Below are 22,288 nucleotides of genomic sequence, written 5' to 3' on the forward strand. Positions count from 1 at the left end.
AAAAATACAATAATATTATTATTAGTATTAAAAATCGCCAAAAAAAAAAAACATATGTCTCTGGTTCTGTCAATATACATACTTCGGTCAGAGTTGCATTTTCTTAAATATTAGATGAGTTCGTGTACGTTCGTGTAACTTTAATTTATAGTGTAAAAATAAAGGAACAAATCAAGATCCCAGTAACAGTTTATATTTTCATAAATTTTTTCTGGGAACTAAAATTGTGTGGTGTATCGAAAATTTTCTGAAAACTATAGTATAAATTTAAAAAATTAATTTTTGCTTCACAATATTAATAAACAGTACGACATTATATATCATATAAAAGGTATTTTGAATCACTATTCAATGATACCCATAATTATCAGATCATTTATGTGAAATTTACTATTATATATATTGACTTTAAACGTTACGAAAAACGATAACCTGATACCTATTCCACAATACAACTTATCAACTTTTCATTTATCAAATTTTTCGTCAATTTGCAAAACTTTATGTTCCTCAGAACTATAAAATTTGATAAGTGATAAGTTGAAGTTGATAAGTGTAACAAAGTATTTGCAATTTTTATATTCTGTTTGCATATTCTGTTCCACATATGTACGTTCTCTTGTTCAAAGTGCAAAGTTTATATTGTAAAGTGTAAATTGCAAAAACTTTGCAAATAATTATGCTGTTTCGTTCCACAAAAACTGTAAATTCTATTTTTGCAAAGCAAATTTTGATAAGTTTGTCAAAAATTTGCAAGGCAAACGATCGCTTTACAATTCATATTGTTATAACTAGTGAAACTTTAAAAACGTTAAGACGTGAATTTTTGTTCGACGATAGTGAAGACACGATGATAACAAGAACTTATAGAGTCCGAATTAATTTTTCATGACTATAAAACTATAATTTGGTGAAGGGTATATAAGATTCGGCACATCCGAATATAGCTCTCTTACTTGATCTTTAATCACTGCATGTTTTTTTCAATTTTTATTTTGCGGCTAATTTTAACACGTTCTATTTAGCAAAGTGAAAAGTGATAATACAGAAATGCAAAGAACTAAATGCTTTGTGGAACACTTCGCACACTCACTTTGCAGGAGAGTGCAAATACTTTGCAAAGAGAGCAACGACTTTGCAAAGAGAGCAAATAGAACAATGACTTTGGAAAAATTTGCTTATTGCAAAGAATATTGTGGAACAGAAACACTTTGCCGAAAAATTAAATTTGATAAGTGCAAAGTGAAAAGTTGATAAGTTGTTTGTGAAATAGAGCTCTGATATTGAGAAAATGGTGGTTAAATTAATCCCCTGTCTATACTTGACAAATAGCAAAAAGAGCAAAAGCACTAACAATTTTGTCATAACGAATCAATAATACTAATAGGGGGTCAGGCGGCATGTATTGCTTGTGTATTGGGACATGTATTCGATACATATGGAATTCCATGTGTATGTCAAAATTCACGTTATACATACGATTCATAATTTCAACGTTCAAACGAACATATATAATTGCATGTGACATTTCTCTATTAGTTTATATGTTTGTTGTTTTTAACAATATATTTATTTAAAATATTTTTAAATAACAATAAATAATTCAATGCAATGAAACTTATTTTGTTATGATTTTTCTTTACTCTTTTTTGTTTTGTTTTTTTATTTTGCACTCACACAGTGTTGTATTTCAAAATACAACACTGTTAAAGGGAAAATAGAACATGCTCTAATTTCAAAAATGTCACGAGTAATACACATGTATTTTACATACACAAAGTTTCATATGGATCACACGGTATGTATATATTTACATGTGGAAAAATGTCCCAATACATGGCACAAAACACAAGCAATACATGCCGTCTGACCCCCCCTTTAGACAACAATTTTAGTACCACAGTTCTTTTTAATAGGGGGGTCAGACGGCATGTATTGCTTGTGTATTGGGACATGTATTCGATACATATGGAATTCCATGTGTATGTCATAATTCACATTATACATAGGATTCATAATTTCCACGTTCAAACGTACATATGTAATTGCATGTGACATAACCTCTATAAGTTTATATGTTTATTGTTTTTAACAATATATTTATTTAAAACATTTTTAAATCACAATAAATATATTTAATGCAATGAAACTTTTTTTATTATGATTTTTCTTTACTCGCTTTTGTTTTGTTTTTTTTTATTTTGCACTCACACAGTGTTGTATTTGAAAATACAACACTGTTATACACACGAAAATAGAACATGCTCTAATTGCCAAAAATGTCACGAGTAATACACATGTATTTTACATACACAAAGTTTCATGTGGATCACACGGTATGTATATGTTTACATATGGAAAAATGTCCCAATACATGGCACAAAACACAAGCAATACATGCCGTCTGACCCCCCTTTAAATTATATTTGTATTGGAAAAAGTGCTGAATATACCATCCATGGTATCGGGCAAAGCTTCATTATTTTTAAAATAAGAAAAGAAAACTTGATAATTTTTAATATCCATTCCCCAAATTATTGCTCAAAACTATTTTTATTTTGTTTATTTTGAAAAGTATAGTAAGTGCCAAAATAGTATCGAGTGTGCCATTGTGCCACTAAAAACGTAATAGTACCAAATATGGCACAATTGTGCCACAAATCCCATCACTGATACCAAGTAGTCCAACCAGCGTTGCCACTCATAAAATATTTTTCCTACCAAATTTCAAATTAAAAACTACCAAATCCTACCAAATTTAAAATATTTGAGAAATGCTATATGGATTCGTTTCAAAATTAATAGTTAACTTAAAATTATATTATTGCTGCTATAAAATTACCCAGAGGAAGAAAGTTATTTAATTACACTACAATCATAAATATGTTTTCGAGTTTTCGAGATTTTATTTTTGAGTCGATTTAACGATGTTTTTCCGTACGTCTGTCTGGCTGGTTGTCCATGTACTTCACATAGCCCCATATAAATGTCCTCCAGAAATAAGACATTATCCTTCATAAATTCTTGATTTATATAGATATTAAATAACATTTTTACAAATAAATTACACCTAAAAATTCAATTCATAATTGACCATAGCTCCCATATAAGGCCTCCTTCCGAAAATTATTTAAACGAGCATAAAACACCTAAAAGTGTTGGTATCCCGAAAAAATTCAACACAAATAAGTTTCATATAGAAAAAAAGTACGCGTCCTAATTTCCATATTTGGATATTTAAAGTGTCAGATGAAAATAAAAATAAAAGTTTTGAGAGCCCTTTGGCATTTTTGGAACTCAACACTACTAAATAGATACACATTTACCTGACTAAACTAAATATTTAAGAAAAAGCTATCTTCATATTTTGCAAATATGTAGTTTTATTATTTTGGCATAACATAAGTAGTTTTTTCGTTATTATTTTAATTATTTTGTTCTTAAAAATACTTATGTATTCAGCAATATCGTAGCCTACCAAAATATGACAAATATCGGAACAAACCAACCAAACTACCAAAAGTCAATTTGTTAACTTGAAACTACCAATTTTGGTCCAATTGGACCAAAGCGTCAACGCTGAGTCCAACTCTCTATTTTTTAAAATTACTCTCTCACATATACGGGTACTGTGTAAATTCAACACCCTTGTGAGAGAATTATACACATCAAAAGTCTCGAAATTTTAACTATAAATTGTCGAATAAATATAATTTGATACACGTAAATTCAATAACACACATTATTTTATAATTTTTTTCAACACATTTAGCACTTTTTCTTTTCCATTTCGCACAAACTAAAAAATATATTTTTTTTATTAATTTTGACGTTTTATTTTGTTTGTGGTAGGTTTTAAAATATAGAACAGAGTTTCAATTTTTGGTATTGAAAATAGATTAAAATTTAAAATTTTTTTTAGAACTCTGTGTTGACGTTAATAAGCCAGCTGGCTATTTTTTGATCAATATGTTTTTTCACTTCTATCTGTCAAAGTTTGTTTACATTTCGTTATTAATTTAAATTAACGTTTTTGTTTCTTTTAATAAAAAATATAAAATAGAAGAAAAGTGAATAATTGATAATATAAAAGTGAATGGAGTACTTATTGAAAGTAAATTTCACGTATTTATTTATTTTCACCCCTGTTTTTGATTTTTGCAGTCTGCTGTTGTTTAGCTGTTTGACAGTTAGCAAATAATTTTACAAAAACAAAGTACATGTTGTTTTTGGTAAAGTTGTATTTGTTGTAGAATTGGGTATACCTGTAAAGCTGGCCACACACGGAATGATTTGTTCGCCTGATTTAACAAATCATCCGTGTGTGGCCAGCTTAACACATATTTACGCTGCGTTTACACATGCAAGTAGATTGATGAAAGTTGATAATACGTATTATTATCGAAAATGTCGAAAATACATCGAAATGTCTACAAGTTGCTTGAGCGTTTACACATGCAAGTAAAAGTTCATTTTGTAAATGTTAGCGAAGGAGAATGATGTCTTCAAAATGCCACAAATATAAGAATATTACAGCTAATTCGATAAATAAACCTTTTATATATCAGCATTTGTTATTTTTAAGTCCATTTGCGGCTTGAAACCAAATTTTATTATTTTTATTCATAACAATAAAGTGTTACCATGATATTCAAATATAAAAATTTCTGGGGAAAATGTTAGGTTAACAATTTTTATAGATATTAGTAACAATTTTATTTATTAAAACTAATGAAATTGCTATTTTTACGAAAACGATAAGCATTAGTGGTCATTTGTACTATTTTCTTTTACAAAAATACATAAAATAAGTTAAAAATATAATTATTATTTTACCACCTTCTGATAAATTTTTTAAAAGCTATTTATTGGCAACTCTATTTGTCATCACTTGTATGAAAGTGTCGAAAATCACTGTCCACCTAAATTCAGTAGGCAGTGAGCTGCAAGTGGCTGCATGTGTGATTGTGTTAGTGCAAAAGTATGTATGTATTGTGTTTTTCGAACTGTTACTTGCATCCCAGCAGTTAAGCAAGTAGTCAATGTATCCCTTAAATACAGTAATTGCCACAAATGTCTTATCACTTGGCTGATTCCAATTTATATATTTTGGTCATTTGACACGTGTGTGCACTTTGTAGTGCAGAGAGAAGACAATTGGCTAATTTATACGTCCCAAGTAATCTAGCATGAAGACAATTGTCACTTAAGTGTCTCTAAGTAATCGAGAGTGTAGTCACTTTAAACGTTTTGTGAGTAATTCGTACAAACTGGTTTTTTACAAATTGTGTTAATGTAATTCTCATACAGTTTATTTTTATTTTTGCTTAAGTATACTGATATCGCATGTAACATAGCATGAAGTCAATAGTCACTTTAGTGTCTCTTAGTAACCTATGGTGAAGTCACTTCAAACTTTTTTTTGTACTGCAGTTTATTTTACCCACCAGAAGCGTTGACTACCTTCGATCAGCTATCCGATAGTCACATTGTAATCAAAAGGGTCAATTGACCCCCTGCTTAGGACATGCACATGTTAAAATAACTAGTCAAGTAGCTGTTCAAGTAACCAGTTACAAAGCTAGCAAGGTAACTGACGCTATGTAACCAGTTTGTGAATCCAATGCGTTGCCTACTTTGGACCAGCTATTATACAGTCCCATTGTAATCAAAAAGAGACAATTGACCCCCTGCCTAGGACATGCCCGTGTTAAAATGACTAGTCACGTGGCTATTGAAGTAACTAGCTCCCACCCTAAATGATGGGTAAAATCACTAGTTCGGTACTGTCTCCTAGAACTGCTGGGATGTGTAAACGCTAGGTTAGACTTAGGTACTTTTTCACTAACACATGTATAGAGTTAGGTACTGCTGTCAAAGAGTATGACTACTTGTTATACTTTGCTTTTAAATATCAGTATTTGTTGTTTTTAAGTCCATTCGCAACTTGAAACCAAATTTTATTATTCTTATTAACTACAGTAATGTGTTACCATTATTTTTAAATACAAACATTTCTGGGGAAATAAAAACTTATGAAATTTGTATTTTTACGAAACAATGATCATTTGTACAGTAATTTTGACTTACCTGCACAACCAACTTTGCACGATATTTTGTGCAGGTAAGATAAAAATGCAGTTACTTTAATGCACTTACGTGCTCATTGATGCTGGTATGTGCATTTAAGTTTACTGCCCAAAAAACAGCTAACGGCAAATAATTTACATGAAGCTTTGTGATAACGACAAACGACAAATTTGTTATTTTAGCTACGTTTCAAATTATTAAGAAGTTGCAAACTTCTAATTTTTTCAAAATCGTATTTTCCTTATTTTGTTTTGATTTAATTTTGTATTAGGCAGCTAAATTAATTTTTTTTCATATCTTAAATGTGCAGGTATGAACAATGCACTTAAATTAACGAATTTATATGGAGTTTGGTAAATAAATATACAAAACACAAGTTTTGTGCACTTATATGCAAAATGCTCTTAACTGAAAGGCAGGTAAGTCAAAACTACTGTAATATTTTCTTGTAAAATATACATAAAATAAGTTAAAAATATAAATAGAACTGGCATACCTAAACACGGGCGGAAAGCGTTTTTTAGTTGTCAAAGATTATCATGCCCATACAATTGGTATATGCCATACCGAAATAACGCGGCGGCAACGCTTTGCAATTGGAAAATCCAATTTTGACAGCACGTTTAATAGTGAAGTTAGTTGCAAAACACAGAGAATGTAAACAAATATTAAAAAAATAATATTTTGAATAACTCTCCGCATATCACTTTTAATAAAGAATAACGGTCTTATTCCAATAAAATTTGTTTTCGAAATGGCATCTACGTCTAGAGTCGCAGAAACGGGAAGAGAACGAGAATCACAGCGTCAGCAGATGCATCGCAGTGCATCTTCATCGAGTGCTGCAGAAACACCTCAACAGCATAGAAACATTGAAATGCCATACCCAAAGTAAATTAATAAAGTAGCGACAGTACTACAACAAATACAACATTTACAAAAACCACAAGCAATTTTGTTTTTGGTTTAAGGTCTGAGCTGTCAAAGTTGCCTGTTGTTGTTTTTGCTTTTGGGCTTGTTGTATTTTTCGCCACAACAACCACAAGTGAATTGACAGTTCAGACCAAAGTAAAAAAAATAGTCAGCTGTTCTACTGAGTCTACTTTATTAATTTACTTTGGCCATACCTAACTTGGGGGTTACACGATCAAGTTTTGCCTTTCAAGTTTTAATACACTCACACTTTTTTACTAATACACTCACACTTTTAAGAATTGAAACGAACTTGCCCAGCAGTTTGAAAAGTGCCAATTGGAAACCTTGCACTAGATATATTACTACTTCTACAACTAACTAGTTCGATGTGGCAGCTAAAGTGGTAGTTAAATGGTTATAATTTGCACTACATTTCACCAGCATATTCAATAATAAACAATAGTCAGATATTTGTCTTAGTTTATGAAAATAAATTCAAGAAAAATAAAATCTTCTAAAACATACAACTTCAATGGCCACATATAATGCTGAATGTGGCCGTTTGTGTTTTCATTCTCAGTGATGATGTAGAAAATGCAAAAATAGAGAGTAGACTCACATGTTATTCTTAATAACAATTAGAGAGCAGTACAAATAAGAGCACTGTGGTTCAGTGATGTTAACTTTTTAATTTCGATTACCGTACAGCCCTAAAAAAATTACCGTTTTTTAGGTAAAATTACCGTATCCAAAGTTTAGTACAAAAATAATAATATTTTCTTATTGAAACAGGTTTATTTTTATAATTCAATATATCGAGGGCCTATATTCAAAACTCTCTATCTTAAAAAACAACTTTTCAGGAAAGCCAAAAAACTGTTTTTTGTCGCGTGTTACTTGAGTTATTAAAATTCGGTATGCTAGAGGGTTTTTCTTCTCCAAATATTCAATGTGTATATAAAAATTAAAAGATAGAGGATTTTGCCATCTGTCAGTTTTTAACGTGATTTATTTAAGATAACGGCTAATAATACAACATAAGATAAAAAAAAACTTTAAAAGTAGACACTTTTTAAGCAAACTCCAACTTTAACCATTTATTTTTATGCCATGGAAATTATATTTTCCAAAAACAAAATGGTAAAATATTTTCATGATAATTAATTTTTTTAAAAGATTGAAAAATCTAAATTTCATGTTCAGCATTCAAAAATTAGTAGGAAAACATGAATTGTAAGAAGAAATTATTCCAAAAAAATATTTGAAAATTATTTGAAAAGATAGAGGCTTTTGCATTCGGAAAAAAATAATTGTTTAACATAGAGAAATAACAAAAATGCAAATAAAACTGCAAAAGACAATATGTTGTAAGAAATTCACACCATAGATGAGGGCTGTTTTACTGAACATTTTACTATCAAAAAGTAATTTTCGTGAATATCAAAGATAGTGGGTTTTGAATATAGGACCATGTTTGTAAAACAGCAGAATGCCATTTTTATCAACATCATTTATTTGCCTTATAATATAAATTCCGTATCTATTTATTTAAATTCATCCATTTCAACAGCTTCTGGGAAATGCAAAACTAAAGGAATTATAGAAATATTGGTATCGAACAATTGGGGATTTATTACGATCAGTTTTTAATACTAATTTGTATGTTGAAATATCAATACTTGAAAGACTTGCGATTACTTTACCGCGTAGATATATTTTGTCTAGTGGTAGTTGGTTATCATCATCCTCAAAGTTTTATGATTATTTTAATGAGAAATATGTACATTATATGTAGACAAATTATGGAAATATAACGTTTGGGATATAATTTTTAAAAATTTAAACTTTTTAAAATTACCGTACAAATGTAGAAATTACCTGCCTACCGTACGGAGGTCTAAATTACCGTACAATACGGTAATTACCGTACGGTTAACATCACTGCTGTGGTTTAGTGGTTAGAGCATTTGACTAGAAAACGAGAGGTTATGTGTTCAACCCCGCTCTCAGAAAATTTTATTTTTTCTCAAATGCTGGAGTATTTTCACTATTGAATTTAATAGTGAAGTGTTATGCAGAGTGTGCCAATCGGCCACTTGCAATGACATCCCCGTGTTAAATTCACCAGTCAATAACGTTGCGAGTGGGTTGAAAATTCACTAGTAGTAGTTCTTAGTGGTCAACGAATTCGATGAACTGCAGGGTGCATTCAATTTCTCATTCAAGTTGGTGTTCAATTTTTCATTCAGGAAAACAGCTGATTGCTTTTTTTTGCCCAATTTGTACTAAAATTGTTTTCAAGTTGCGTGCTGCCTACGTCACAGCTTTCAATTTTTATAAATTTTGACAAACAGTATATGTAAAATACTATCAAGAAAAACTTGATCGTGAGGCTGCAGTGTAAACAACATCGGCAACGCTACGTCAAACGATAAAAACAGTGATACCCGTGAAAATAACAAACTTTTTGAACAAACTTTTTTGTTTTCACTAATTTTGAAGAGAGTAAATAAAAAATACTCTCTGAGAATAATTTGAAGCTTTACAAACTGAATTTTCAGTGCTGCCAAGTTTTAATACACGAATTTACTATTTAATTTATATAAACTGTCAATCAACATTGAATGCCCATTCTTCTTCATTTTTGTGCATGGGAGAGGATTTTCGGCCTCTAACAAACTTTTATTCATTTTCTAACAAACTTTACAGTCACTTTAACTAAATTTTTAATTTATTTAAAAATTTATTTAAAATGATAATAAAAAATAAAATAAATTACATTGTTAATTTATATATTAAAAAAAAAATTATTTTAAAAAACACTCATGTTATGTATGCTTCAAAAGCAAATAATAACGTTTATACAAAAAAAATCACTCAAACCACTTTTTAGCCTATTGTTTAAAAATGGGGCCTTGTGCTAAAATTTGGAAAACGGGGCGTGATAGAGGAAGGTCTTACTTGGTTTTTTCCTGTACGGATAGGTGTTCGAACAAATTTTACAAAAAACTATTTTTTGAAAAATCACTCAAACGACTTTGTGGCCTATTGGTTAAAAACGGTTATTTGTGCCAAAATTTAGAAAACGGTGCATGATGGAGCATGTTCTTGGCTACATTCCCCCTACTTGGTTTTATCCTGTACGGATAGGTGTTCGAACAAATTTTTCAAAAAACTGTTTTTTGAAAAATCACTCAAACTATTTGGGGACATATAGGGCAAAAAAGGTTGTTTGTGCCAAAATTTGGAAAACGGGGCGTGATAGAGGAAGGTCTTGGCTACATTTCCCCATACATGGGTTTTTCCTGTACGGATAGGTGTTCGAACAAATTTTTCATAAAACAATTTTTTGAAAAATCACTCAAACTATTTGGGGACATATAGGGCAAAAATGGTTGTTTGTGCCAAAATTTGGAAAACGGGCTGTGATAGGGGATGATCTTGGCTACATTTCCCCATACTTGGTTTTTTACTGTACGAATAGGCGTTCGAACAAATTTTTCAAAAAACTGTTTCTTGAAAAATCACTCAAACTATTTGGGGACATATAGGGCAAAAATTTCCCCATACCAAGTTTTTTCCTGTACGGATAGGCGTTCAAACAAATTTTTCAAAAAACTGTTTTTTGAAAAATCACTTAAAGTTTTTGGAGACATATAGGGCAAAAACGGTTACTTGTGCCAAAATTTGGAAAACGGGACGTGATAGGGCATGGTCTTGGCTACAATCCCCCAAACTTGGTTTTTTCTTGTACGGATAGGCGTTCGAACAAATTTTTCAAAAAACTGTTTTTTGAAAAATCACTCAAACTATTTGTGGATATATAGGGCAAAAATGGTTGTTTGTGCCAAAATTTGGAAAACGGGCTGTGATAGGGGATGATGGCTACATTTTCCCATACTTGTTTTTTTACTGTACCCGAGAAGATAACAAACTCTGGCCAACAAACTTTTTTGGTTTTACTCATTTTTAAGAGAGTAAATAAAAAATTCTCTGAGAATAATTTGCAGCAGAGAAAATTGAGTGTTTTCTGCTTTACAAACCGAATTTTAAGTACTGCCAAGTTTAAATACACGAATTTACTACTTAATTTATATAAAAGTCAATTAACAGTGAATGCCTGTTCTTCTTCATTTTTGTGCATGGGAGAGGATTTTCGGCCTCTAACAAACTTTTATTAATTTTCTAACAAACTTTACAGTCACTTTAACTAAATTTTTAATTTATTTAAAAATTTATTTAAAATGATAATAAAAAATAAAATAAATTACATTTTTAATTTATATATTAAAAAAAAAATTATTTTAAAAAACACTCATGTTATGTATGCTTCAAAAGCAATTAATAACGTTTATACAAAAAAATCACTCAAACCACTTTTTAGCCTATTGTTTAAAAATGGGGCCTTGTGCTAAAATTTGGAAAACGGGGCGTGATAGAGGAAGGTCTTGGCTACTTGGGTTTTTCCTGTACGGATAGGCGTTCGAACAAATTTTTCAAAAAACTATTTTTTGAAAAATCACTCAAACTATTTGGGGACATATAGGGCAAAAATGGTTGTTTGTGCCAAAATTTGGAAAACGGGCTGTGATAGGGGATGATCTTGGCTACATTTCCCCATACTTGGTTTTTTCCTGTACGGATAGGTGTTCGAACAAATTTTTCAAAAAACTATTTTTTGAAAAATCACTCAAACTATTTGGTTACATATAGGGCAAATGGAAATAAAAGCAAAAAACAAAACCTAAGAAATACTAGAAAACTATAATTAAATTTTAACATAAATTACTAGTTGGAATTTAGGTATCAGAAGGTCAATCAAAGATGGCCAAAAAAAATCGTTGCTGATTTATTACGGGACACATGGTATTGGAACATAATGAGACAATCGTGCTAAAAATCGTGTGATTGGTTCAATAGAAAAATGAATGGGTTCCTCCAAAATGGCCAAAAAAAATAGTTGCTGATTTATTACGGGAAACGTGGGAAGTGGCTCGGTACAAGCCATATATATTATGAAAGTAGACAATTTTTGGAACAGAATGAGACAATCGTGCTAAAAACCGTGTGAGTGGTTCCATAGAAAAATGGGTTCCTCCAAAATGGCCAAAAAAAATAGTTGCTGATTTATTACGGGAAACGTGGGAAGTGGCTCGGTACAAGCCATATATATTATGAAAGTAGACAGTTTTTGGAACATAATGAGCTAATCGTGCTAAAAATCGTTTGATTGGTTCCTGAGAAAAATGGGTTCCTCCAAAATGGTCCAAAAAAATCGTTGCTGATTTATTACGGGATACATGGGAAGTGGCTCGGTACAAGCCGTATATATTATGAAAGTAGACAGTTTTTGGAACATAGTTAGCTAATCGTGCTAAAAATCGTGTGATTGGTTCCTGAGAAAAATGGGTTCATTTTTTGGCCATTTTGGAGGAACCAAATTTTCTATGGAACCACTCACACGATTTTTAGCACGATTGGCTCATTTTGTTCCAAAAACTGTCTACTTTCATAATATATATGGCTTGTACTAGGGTTCTATAGCTGAAACAAAAATTCGACCTTTCGACTTTTTCCGTTTTTTAAAAAGTCGACTTTTCGAACTTTCGACATTTTTCGTTTTTTAAAAAGTCGACTTTTCGAACTTTCGACTTTGGTAATTTATAAAAGTCGACTTTTCGAACTTTCGACTTTTTAGACTATTTTCGACTTTCCGACTATTTTCAACTTTTTACCATTTCTTGTAAAAAATACATAGTTTCTACATTTATTGATGCGCCTTTTGTAATGTTTAGCAATAAAAATGAAATTTATCAAGGCGATAATAGTTAGAAGAATGTTGCGTAGAAAAAATCTTTAATTTATAAACATTTATTTATTATTTATATTAGCATATACTACAAAAAATGTAAGTGTACCAAATTGCAATAGTTTTAGTATAATGTTGCAATTAAATATTTTTTTTTAACAATCTAAAAAGTCGACTTTTATCGACTATTCGAATTTTTCGACTTTTATCGACTATTCCACTTTTGAGATAACATAATCGATTGTTCGACTTTTTTCATTTTTTGTAGTGTATGCTAATATAAATAATAAATAAATGTTTATAAATTAAAGCTTTTTTTCTACACAACATTCTTCTAACTATTATCGCCTTGATAAATTTCATTTTTATTGCTAAACATTACAAAAGGCGCATCAATAAATGTAGAAACTATGTATTTGTTACAAGAAATGGTAAAAAGTTGAAAATAGTCGGAAAGTCGAAAATAGTCTAAAAAGTCGATAAAAGTCGATTTAACTAAAAAGTCGAAAGTTCGAAAAGTCGACTTTTTAAAAAAACGAAAAAAGTCAAAAAGTCGACTTTTTTAAAAACGGAAAAAGTCGATTGACTATTGCACACTTGAATTTTTTGTAGTGTGTGCTAAAATAAATAATAAATAAATGTTTATAAATTAAAGCTTTTTTCTACACAACATTCTTCTAACTATTATCGCCTTGATAAATTTCATTTTTATTGCTAAACATTACAAAAGGCGCATCAATAAATGTAGAAACTATGTATTTTTTACAAGAAATGGTAAAAAGTTGAAAAAAGTCGAAAATAGTCGGAAAGTCGAAAATAGTCTAAAAAAGTCGAAAATAGTCTAAAAAATTCGATTTAACTAAAAAGTCGAAAGTTCGAAAAGTCGACTTTACAAATTACCAAAAGTCGAAAAGTCGACTTTTTAAAAAACTAAAAAAGTCGAAAGTTCGAAAAGTCGACTGTTTGAGGACTGCCTATTTTGACAATCCGAAAAATTTGCCTAATATGTGATTAGGGCCAAATTTGTTGCTCAAAGGTTCGAATTGAGCTTACTGGGTTACGTTTATTTAATTATTCTTAATAAATTCTTAATAAGTGATCTTCTGCAATTACACTGTTCAGTATCACTGTACCTTTTTTTTTAATATAAAATCTTCCGTAAGTAAAAACACCAACTTTATTCCTTTCTTGTAGCTCTTCAACTTCTTTATTTTTTGAAACTAATATTTTTTTTATACAAAGGGATAGCGGTTAAATTCCAACTTTAACAAACAAGAGCAACAAAAATATGTAAAACATACAAAGATTTGAACATCGGACTGTAAAACGTTGATATACATATGTTTGTACAATTGTTTATTGTTACACATATAAATGTGGACGCTCATAAAACTAATATTAATATATTGGTAACAAATTTAAGTTGAAATCAAATAAAAGTGACTTAACATGCCGGGCCCCATTGAAACCCCAGGTTTCAATCAACAGGTAGAATCGCCAATTTAGCAACGGGGCGGCGAAGGGTAGTGGTTGAAGTTCTCACATCGGCAACTCGAGCATAACCATCTGCACCTGGAACAGCATTTGTGACACGACCAATAACCCATTTCATCGGATGTATATTATCTTCATGCACTACCACCATATTATTAACCTTGAGATTTTGTTGAGGTTTTCGCCATCGGGAACGTTGTTGTAATTGAGCCAAATATTCTTTATGCCATCTATCCCAAAAGTGAGACTTAACAGCTGTTATTATTTGCCAGTGTTGAATACTAGAGATGTCAGAGTTAAAATTGGTTCTTTCAGGGATATGTTTTAGAGGACAGCCAATCAGGAAATGCCACGGAGTAAGAGCCTCTAAGTCGTTAGGGTCTGATGACGTTGGTGAAATCGGACGAGAGTTCATAACAGCTTCAATTTCCACTAGAGCTGTCGATAATTCTTCGAATGTTAGTCTAGCATTTGAAAGTGTTCGAAACAAATGACCCTTAGCTGTTTTAACAGCTGCCTCCCACAATCCTCCAAAGTGTGGGGCTCGCGGAGGAATAAAGCTAAATTCGATTAAGTTTGACGCTGCATATGAGATAATGTCTGAGTTTGTGGACTCTTTACAAAAATAATTATAAAATTTTCTTAGCCTTGACTGTGAGCCTACAAAATTTGTTTCATTGTCGCAGAATATTTTTGAAGGTAGGCCTCTGCGGCCAACAAAACGCTTTAGAGCGGCTATAAAAGCATCACTGGACAGATCTGAAACAGCTTCCAGGTGAACAGCCTTTGATGAAAAACAGACGAAGACAGCTATGTAAGACTTGTATGGGCGTTTCCCTCGAATACGTAAATAAGTTGATATCGGGCCAGCAAAATCAACTCTAACAATTTGAAATGGACGAGAGCCTGAAACACGATCCTTAGGTAGATTTCCCATCACTTGTGTAAGTAACTTAGGTTTGTACCGAGTACAATGAATGCACTGTTGAACTATTTGTCTGGCTAATGATCGACGATTAGTTATCCAAAACTGCTGTTGAACCAGGGAAACTAGAGCTTGTGGACCGGCGTGAAAGTTGTCGCGATGAACATGGGTGACCATTATTTTTACAAATGAATCTGACTTTGGTAGAAGAAACGGGAACTTTATTTGTTCTGGTAGATTCGAATTACGCCGCCGACTCGTATCAATGGTACTCCTGAAACATTTTCTATAAACAGAGCCAGAGACGCAAATTTTCCTGTTACAACGCCAGATTTCTCCAGTTCATGAAATTCCTCAGGGAAATAGGATTGTTGTAGAACCCAAACAATTCGGTGGAGTGTGTAAGTGAACTCATCTGGAGATGTATTTGTTGATTTGGGCCTTAATTTTGACTGAAGTCGGATAACATATGATAGTACCCTAAGGCATTTCAAATAGTTACTAAATTTATGTAATACTTTTAGCATATAAGGCATTTCTTGAATATTGGTAACGAGTGCAGATTTTCTTTTTTCCAATAACATTATTTCTTCGCTTAGATTCATGTTTTGATGAACAGGCCAATCAGAATTAGGTTTACGTAGAAATGTTGGACCATGGATCCAATTCGAGTCACATAATTCAGATACAGTGCAGCCTCTGGATACTAAATCTGCCGGATTTTGATCTGTAGGAACGTAACGCCAAGAAATGTCAGCACAAAGATCTTGTATTTCAGCTACACGATTTCCGACAAAATAGAACGACGAATGACTTCTTATCCAATGTAGGGTGACTTGTGAGTCACACCAGAAGTAGACCTTTGATATAGTATATTTAAAATATTGTTTGATTTGGTTCCAAAATATAGCAAGTAAATGGGCTCCACATAGCTCTAATCTTGGTAATGTACTAGTTTTAATCGGAGCCACGCGAGATTTGGATGCCAACAGATTTACTGAAACATTGTCGTGTGAGTCCTTACAAACGAAATAAAGACAGAAGACATAAGCCTTAATAGATGCATCGGTGAATCCATGGATCTCAATTGTTGTTGAATTCGGCATTCGAACACAACGACCAATTTTCAGTTTTGGCAAATTATGAAAATCAGCTAGAATATTATTCCAAGCCATGTCAACATCTTGAGGAACAGATTCATCCCAGTCACATTTGATGAGCCATAGTTTTTGCAGTAGAATTTTCGCCTTTATAATAAGTGGGCTAATAAGACCCATAGGATCAAATAAAGTTGATGTTACAGACAAAATAGAACGTTTAGTATTTTTTGAGAACGACTTATAAGGACGAAATTCAAATCGGAATGTATTATCTGAGGGGTACCAAGAGATGCCCAAAGTAGTAGTGACGTCATTGTCAATGCGCACCTCCTTAGTGCCTTGATTAACCAAATTAAGTTCTGGGCAATTACTGTGCCATTTCGAGAGTGAAAACTTTGAATGATTCCAAATATCTGTTACCTCACCTTTAATAATCTGTAATGAGTCTAGGTCATTTGCGCCAGTTATCATATCGTCTACATAGAAATCGTTAGTAATGACTGCCTTGCCAACTTCATGACCCTCAGGGTAACGTTCTGCCGCATAATGTAAACTTCGAATGGCAAGATATGGAGCCGATGCAGTGCCATAAGTTACGGTATTGAGAACGTACACGTTCAAAGGCTTGGAATGGTCATCGCGCCACAAGATGAGTTGTAAATTTCTATCCTCCGGATGTATTAAAACCTGCCTGTACATTTTGACAATGTCAGCAGTTAACCCATATTGATGACATCTGAAACGCAGTAAAGTTATTAGTAAAGCGTTTTGTATAGTTGGGCCTACCATCATGATCTCGTTGATTGAAAGCTGAGATGATGATCTGCACGACGCGGTATAAAATAGTGTGGTTGAGAAACGGGTGAGTTTATTTGAGTCATGTGGCCCATCTCCTCATACTCCTTAAGAAATTGTTTATACTGCTCCTTTAATTCGGGGTTGTTATTTAATTTTCCCTCTATGGACCAAAATCGTCGTTCAGCTATATCTTTAGAATCACCAAGACATGTCGGATTATACTTTAGTGGCAATTTCACCATAATTCTGCCATCACTTTGAACCATAACATGTTTTAGAAAATGTTGCTCACACTGTTGTTGCTCTGGTGTCAAGCATTGACGTCTGCCGTCGACAGTTTCTAATTTCCATAACCTTTCGATATTATTGTTTACTAGCATAACCCGGTGCACTTCGCTACACCTACCTTAGAAAAATTAAAAAATATTAATGATTTCTGATACAACCTAACTACGTACAATGGTACGAAAATAACACATGCAAAATATAATTATCACTCCACTGTTCTGATCCCACCCAGTTTTAAATATTTTGTGTAAAGAAATAACTCATATCAAGCTTTACTTTAACTTTCCTTTATAAGGAAAGTTAAACGCTGAGCTAAACTTCGTACAGGGATCAGGAATAAATTCGTTTTTAGCTAACCTCCGTAGAATGGTAATAAATTGATTGATACAGAGTTTAAATATTTTTAGAATTATTGTTCTCAAGATATTCAAAATTAATTATTTACATTGTGCCACAACCACTACTGCAATCCCAACCATTTTTAGACAATCTCTGTAAAATGGTAAGAGAGCTATGTGGACAAAGTTTGAATAACCTTGCAATTATTACTTTGTATGGAAGGTGACTCACCTACTTTTCCGACCCCTCCCATTTTGGTTCCCCAGATATTCGAAATCAATATTTAATCTGTATGGGAGGTGCTACGCCCTCTAATCTAATTCCGTCTATATTCAGGTAAACTCCGCACAGTAATAAGAAATTAATTCGTAAAAAGTTTTAAACACTTCTACAATTATAGTTCTATAGATATTCGAAATTAATTATTTACTTTGTATAGGGTGTGCCACGCCCACTATTCCAATCCCGAACAATTTCAGCGAAACTATGCAAAATTATAAATGAACCATTTTGAAGTTTGAAGAATCTTGCAATTATAGTTCACAAAATATTTAGAAATAACTATTTAATTTGTTTCGACGCGTCCCATTTTTTATTAAACTTCATGCCGTGATAAGAAATTGATTCGTATGAAGTATTTACCCCAATATGCATAAACAGTTTTTAAATTTGTCAAAACAAATTTTGAATGGAAATTTTGTTTTATAAACCTTTGATAAACTTAAAAATTGTTTATGCATATGGGAGTTAGAAAACAAAAAAAAAACAACTTCAAAATATATTTTTTTAAGTGACTTTGAATTACTAAAGTCTTCATCTTTGTTTTCTATAACAACTCTCACTTAAAACAGAGCGAAATCAATATTTAATTGTTTCTCTTATTTATTTACAACAACAAATTGGACAAACACACTTTGCTTTGTTTACTTTTTAGCTTAAGGTTCACATGTACACGTTTTTGCATATGTGTTAGTAACATCTTTAAACGCTTATAACTCTTAAGAAACTGAACCGATTTCAATAAAATATATATTCTGCACTTCTGTGAATAAATCCCTTTAAATTGGTATATTTCTTGCCCAAATTGAATGTATAATGTGAGCGTGAAAGGGGTCTAAAGAAATAGACTTGCCTATTAATATTATGATTTCATCTTTCTCAACCTCCAGAATAGCATACGATGACATTGAAGACAAATGAACTGCTTTACTAGTATACTTCCCCGAAACGATCCATCCCAACAGTGTTTTTTGCAATGTTGGGAAGTGTTGTTCTGGGCGAATTTGACCCACAGGCAGAATTGAGAAAAATAACTCCGCACCTAGGAGCTAGTCTATACCTTTTCGACGATAAAACTCTGGACAACTGGAGGGCAACTTAAAGTCATGTATTGACATATTCTCATCAGGGTGGTAGCCAGTTATGGAACGAGAGATTAAAAATTCAAGCGACAGTTCAAAATTATTTAATCGCGATCTTATGGTGGTCTGAGTTTTATATGGCATTTTTACACCACGTGTACCAATTCCCACAACATCGACTGTGTTATTAGATTTCTTTAAATTTAATGCATTAGAAAGGTACTCACTTATAAAATTGACTTGAGAACATGAATCCAAAAGCGCTCTTGCCCAATGGTACTTTCCTTTAGAGTCACGAACTAATACCAATGCAGTTGCCAAAATTACTTTGCTCTCTATAGGCTTCACATTTTGTTGAAAGGTCCCATGAGCGACTGCAGAACTTGTTGAGGAAACTTCTTCATCAGGTTGCTTATGCAAAAGCGAATGATGACGTTGTTTGCAAAACCGACAAGAATAGCGTGAAGGACATTGAGAGTAGATATGCCCCTTTGACAAGCAATTAAGACATAAATTTTGTTTTTTGGCATGGTCAATGCGTTGATCAACAGCCAAAACTATAAAACGTTGACATGTCGTAATATAATGGCCCTGTTTTGAGCAATGATTGCATACAGGCGATTGGGCCATATTTTTTGTGGTGAAAGAATGTTGTTTTGTATTCGAATCATTATGAGAATGATTCTTTGAGTTGGAAGCTTGTTGTTCCTTTGTAGCACTTCTACACTGTGCATCCAATTGTTGACAACGTCTGTCCAACATTGAGCAGCACTCTGACCAAGATGGTAATTTTGTGTAATCGATGAATTCATCCCATTTCTGCTTTGTTTGGTGGTCAACCTTGGTTATAGCCAGATGAATTATGAATGCATCACATATCTGCTGGTATGAGCCAAGTGACTTCAACGAACTATACAAAGCTGAAAGAGTGTCCACAATGTTTCTTAATTGGTTCGGAACTGGTTTGGAAGACTTCGGAATATCAAACATTGTAGTAACGGTTTCCAAAAAGATTAATGTATCATTGTCGTATCTTTCCTTGAGCCTATTGAGGGCCTTAGGATAGTTTTCGTCCGTTACCTGGAATGCTTTGATTGTTGCTAGGGCTTCTCCACTAATGCAGGAAAATAAATGGTTGAACTTTTCCGATGTAGATATGGTTTGGTTGTTATGAATCAAATTATTAAAAGTATTTATAAAATTTTTATATTCCAAATACTTGCCGTCAAATTTAGGTAGCTTGAGGTTTGGTAGCCGAGTTGATGCGGTTTGAGGCACAAAAAATTACTGTTCTTGTATACTCGGACGCCTTTCTTTACCCATCTGCGTTAGTATGAGACTTTTTACAGTGATGTATAACTCGTCTATTTCAGTTCTACCTGCTTCTTCGGGCGACAAACGTTCAATTTGATTCTGGCAATATAACGCCTGCTTATAATATGATTCAATGATTCCCAATCTACATTCGAGTTCAGTGTGCGATAAATTTTCAGGGGCTTCAACGATTTTTCTAATTCGGGTAATACTTCCTTTAGAAGACGCTCTCAATGTTTTTAACTCCTCTAGAGTCTTGCCTCTTTGTGATGAGCCGCTTGCTTCTTGCATTTTAAAGCATTCACTTTCACAGAGTTTAGATAGCAGATAATTTTACCTTTAAGTACAATTCAGGTGCCACACATTGAAGAACTCTACATTGTAGTAACGGTTTCCAAAAAGATTAATGTATCATTGTCGTATCTTTCCTTGAGCCTATTGAGGGCCTTAGGATAGTTTTCGTCCGTTACCTGGAATGCTTTGATTGTTGCTAGGGCTTCTCCACTAATGCAGGAAAATAAATGGTTGAACTTTTTTTCTACATTGTAGTAACGGTTTCCAAAAAGATTAATGTATCATTGTCGTATCTTTCCTTGAGCCTATTGAGGGCCTTAGGATAGTTTTCGTCCGTTACCTGGAATGCTTTGATTGTTGCTAGGGCTTCTCCACTAATGCAGGAAAATAAATGGTTGAACTTTTCCGATGTAGATATGGTTTGGTTGTTATGAATCAAATTCTTAAAAGTATTTATAAAATTTTTATATTCCAAATACTTGCCGTCAAATTTAGGTAGCTTGAGGTTTGGTAGCCGAGTTGATGCGGTTTGAGGCACAAAAAATTACTGTTCTTGTATACTCGGACGCCTTTCTTTACCCATCTGCGTTAGTATGAGACTTTTTGCAGTGATGTATAACTCGTCTATTTCAGTTCTACCTGCTTCTTCGGGCGACAAACGTTCAATTTGATTCTGGCAATATAACGCCTGCTTATAATATGACTCAATGATTCCCAATCTACATTCGAGTTCAGTGTGCGATAAATTTTCAGGGGCTTCAACAATTTTTCTAATTCGGGTAATACTTCCTTTAGAAGACGCTCTCAATGTTTTTAACTCCTCTAGAGTCTTGCCTCTTTGTGATGAGCCGCTTGCTTCTTGCATTTTAAAGCATTCACTTTCACAGAGTTTAGATAGCAGATAATTTTACCTTTAAGTACAATTCAGGTGCCACACATTGAAGAACTCTATACTTGTATGTGTCCTGTCACGGTCGCCAAATGTTTGAGGACAGCCTATTTTGACAATCCGAAAAATTTGCCTAATATGTGATTAGGGCCAAATTTGTTGCTCAAAGGTTCGAATTGAGCTTACTGGGTTACGTTTATTTAATTATTCTTAATAAATTCTTAATAAGTGATCTTCTGCAATTACACTGTTCAGTATCACTGTACCTTTTTTAATATAAAATCTTCCGTAAGTAAAAACACCAACTTTATTCCTTTCTTGTAGCTCTTCAACTTCTTTATTTTTTGAAACTAATATTTTTTTATACAAAGGGATAGCGGTTAAATTCCAACTTTAACAAACAAGAGCAACAAAAATATGTAAAACATACAAAGATTTTGTTGGGTCAAAATATACCTAATACAATTTATTTTATTAATAGTTTAATTAATTTTATTTTTGTTGCATTAATTCATTAATTTAAAGTCCTGAATAATATTCTTAACAAAACATTCATTTAAATATCTTGTTGCTCTTTTTTACATATCATATGTATAAACATACATACACTTGTTTATTTACATATTATATTTTTGAATACATTGAAATCTAACGGGATTGCATTTTTTGCAT

At 32.4% G+C, this 22,288-nt stretch overlaps 2 protein-coding genes across 2 annotated transcripts; both read right to left on the bottom strand.

Moving 5' to 3' along the window:
• Positions 1-14,291: 14,291 nt before the first annotated feature.
• On the bottom strand, positions 14,292-15,410 carry LOC135950690 (uncharacterized). The gene has a single exon (XM_065500221.1). The coding sequence runs from the start codon at positions 15,408-15,410 to the stop codon at positions 14,292-14,294; it is 1,119 nt and encodes a 372-aa protein (XP_065356293.1).
• A 44-nt stretch (positions 15,411-15,454) lies between these two features.
• On the bottom strand, positions 15,455-17,032 carry LOC135950691 (uncharacterized). Its single transcript, XM_065500222.1, has one exon. The coding sequence runs from the start codon at positions 17,030-17,032 to the stop codon at positions 15,455-15,457; it is 1,578 nt and encodes a 525-aa protein (XP_065356294.1).
• Between the last annotated feature and the right edge of the window lie 5,256 nt (positions 17,033-22,288).

This window comes from Calliphora vicina, chromosome 2 (assembly GCF_958450345.1).
Source record: "Calliphora vicina chromosome 2, idCalVici1.1, whole genome shotgun sequence".
NCBI lineage: Eukaryota > Metazoa > Arthropoda > Insecta > Diptera > Calliphoridae > Calliphora > Calliphora vicina.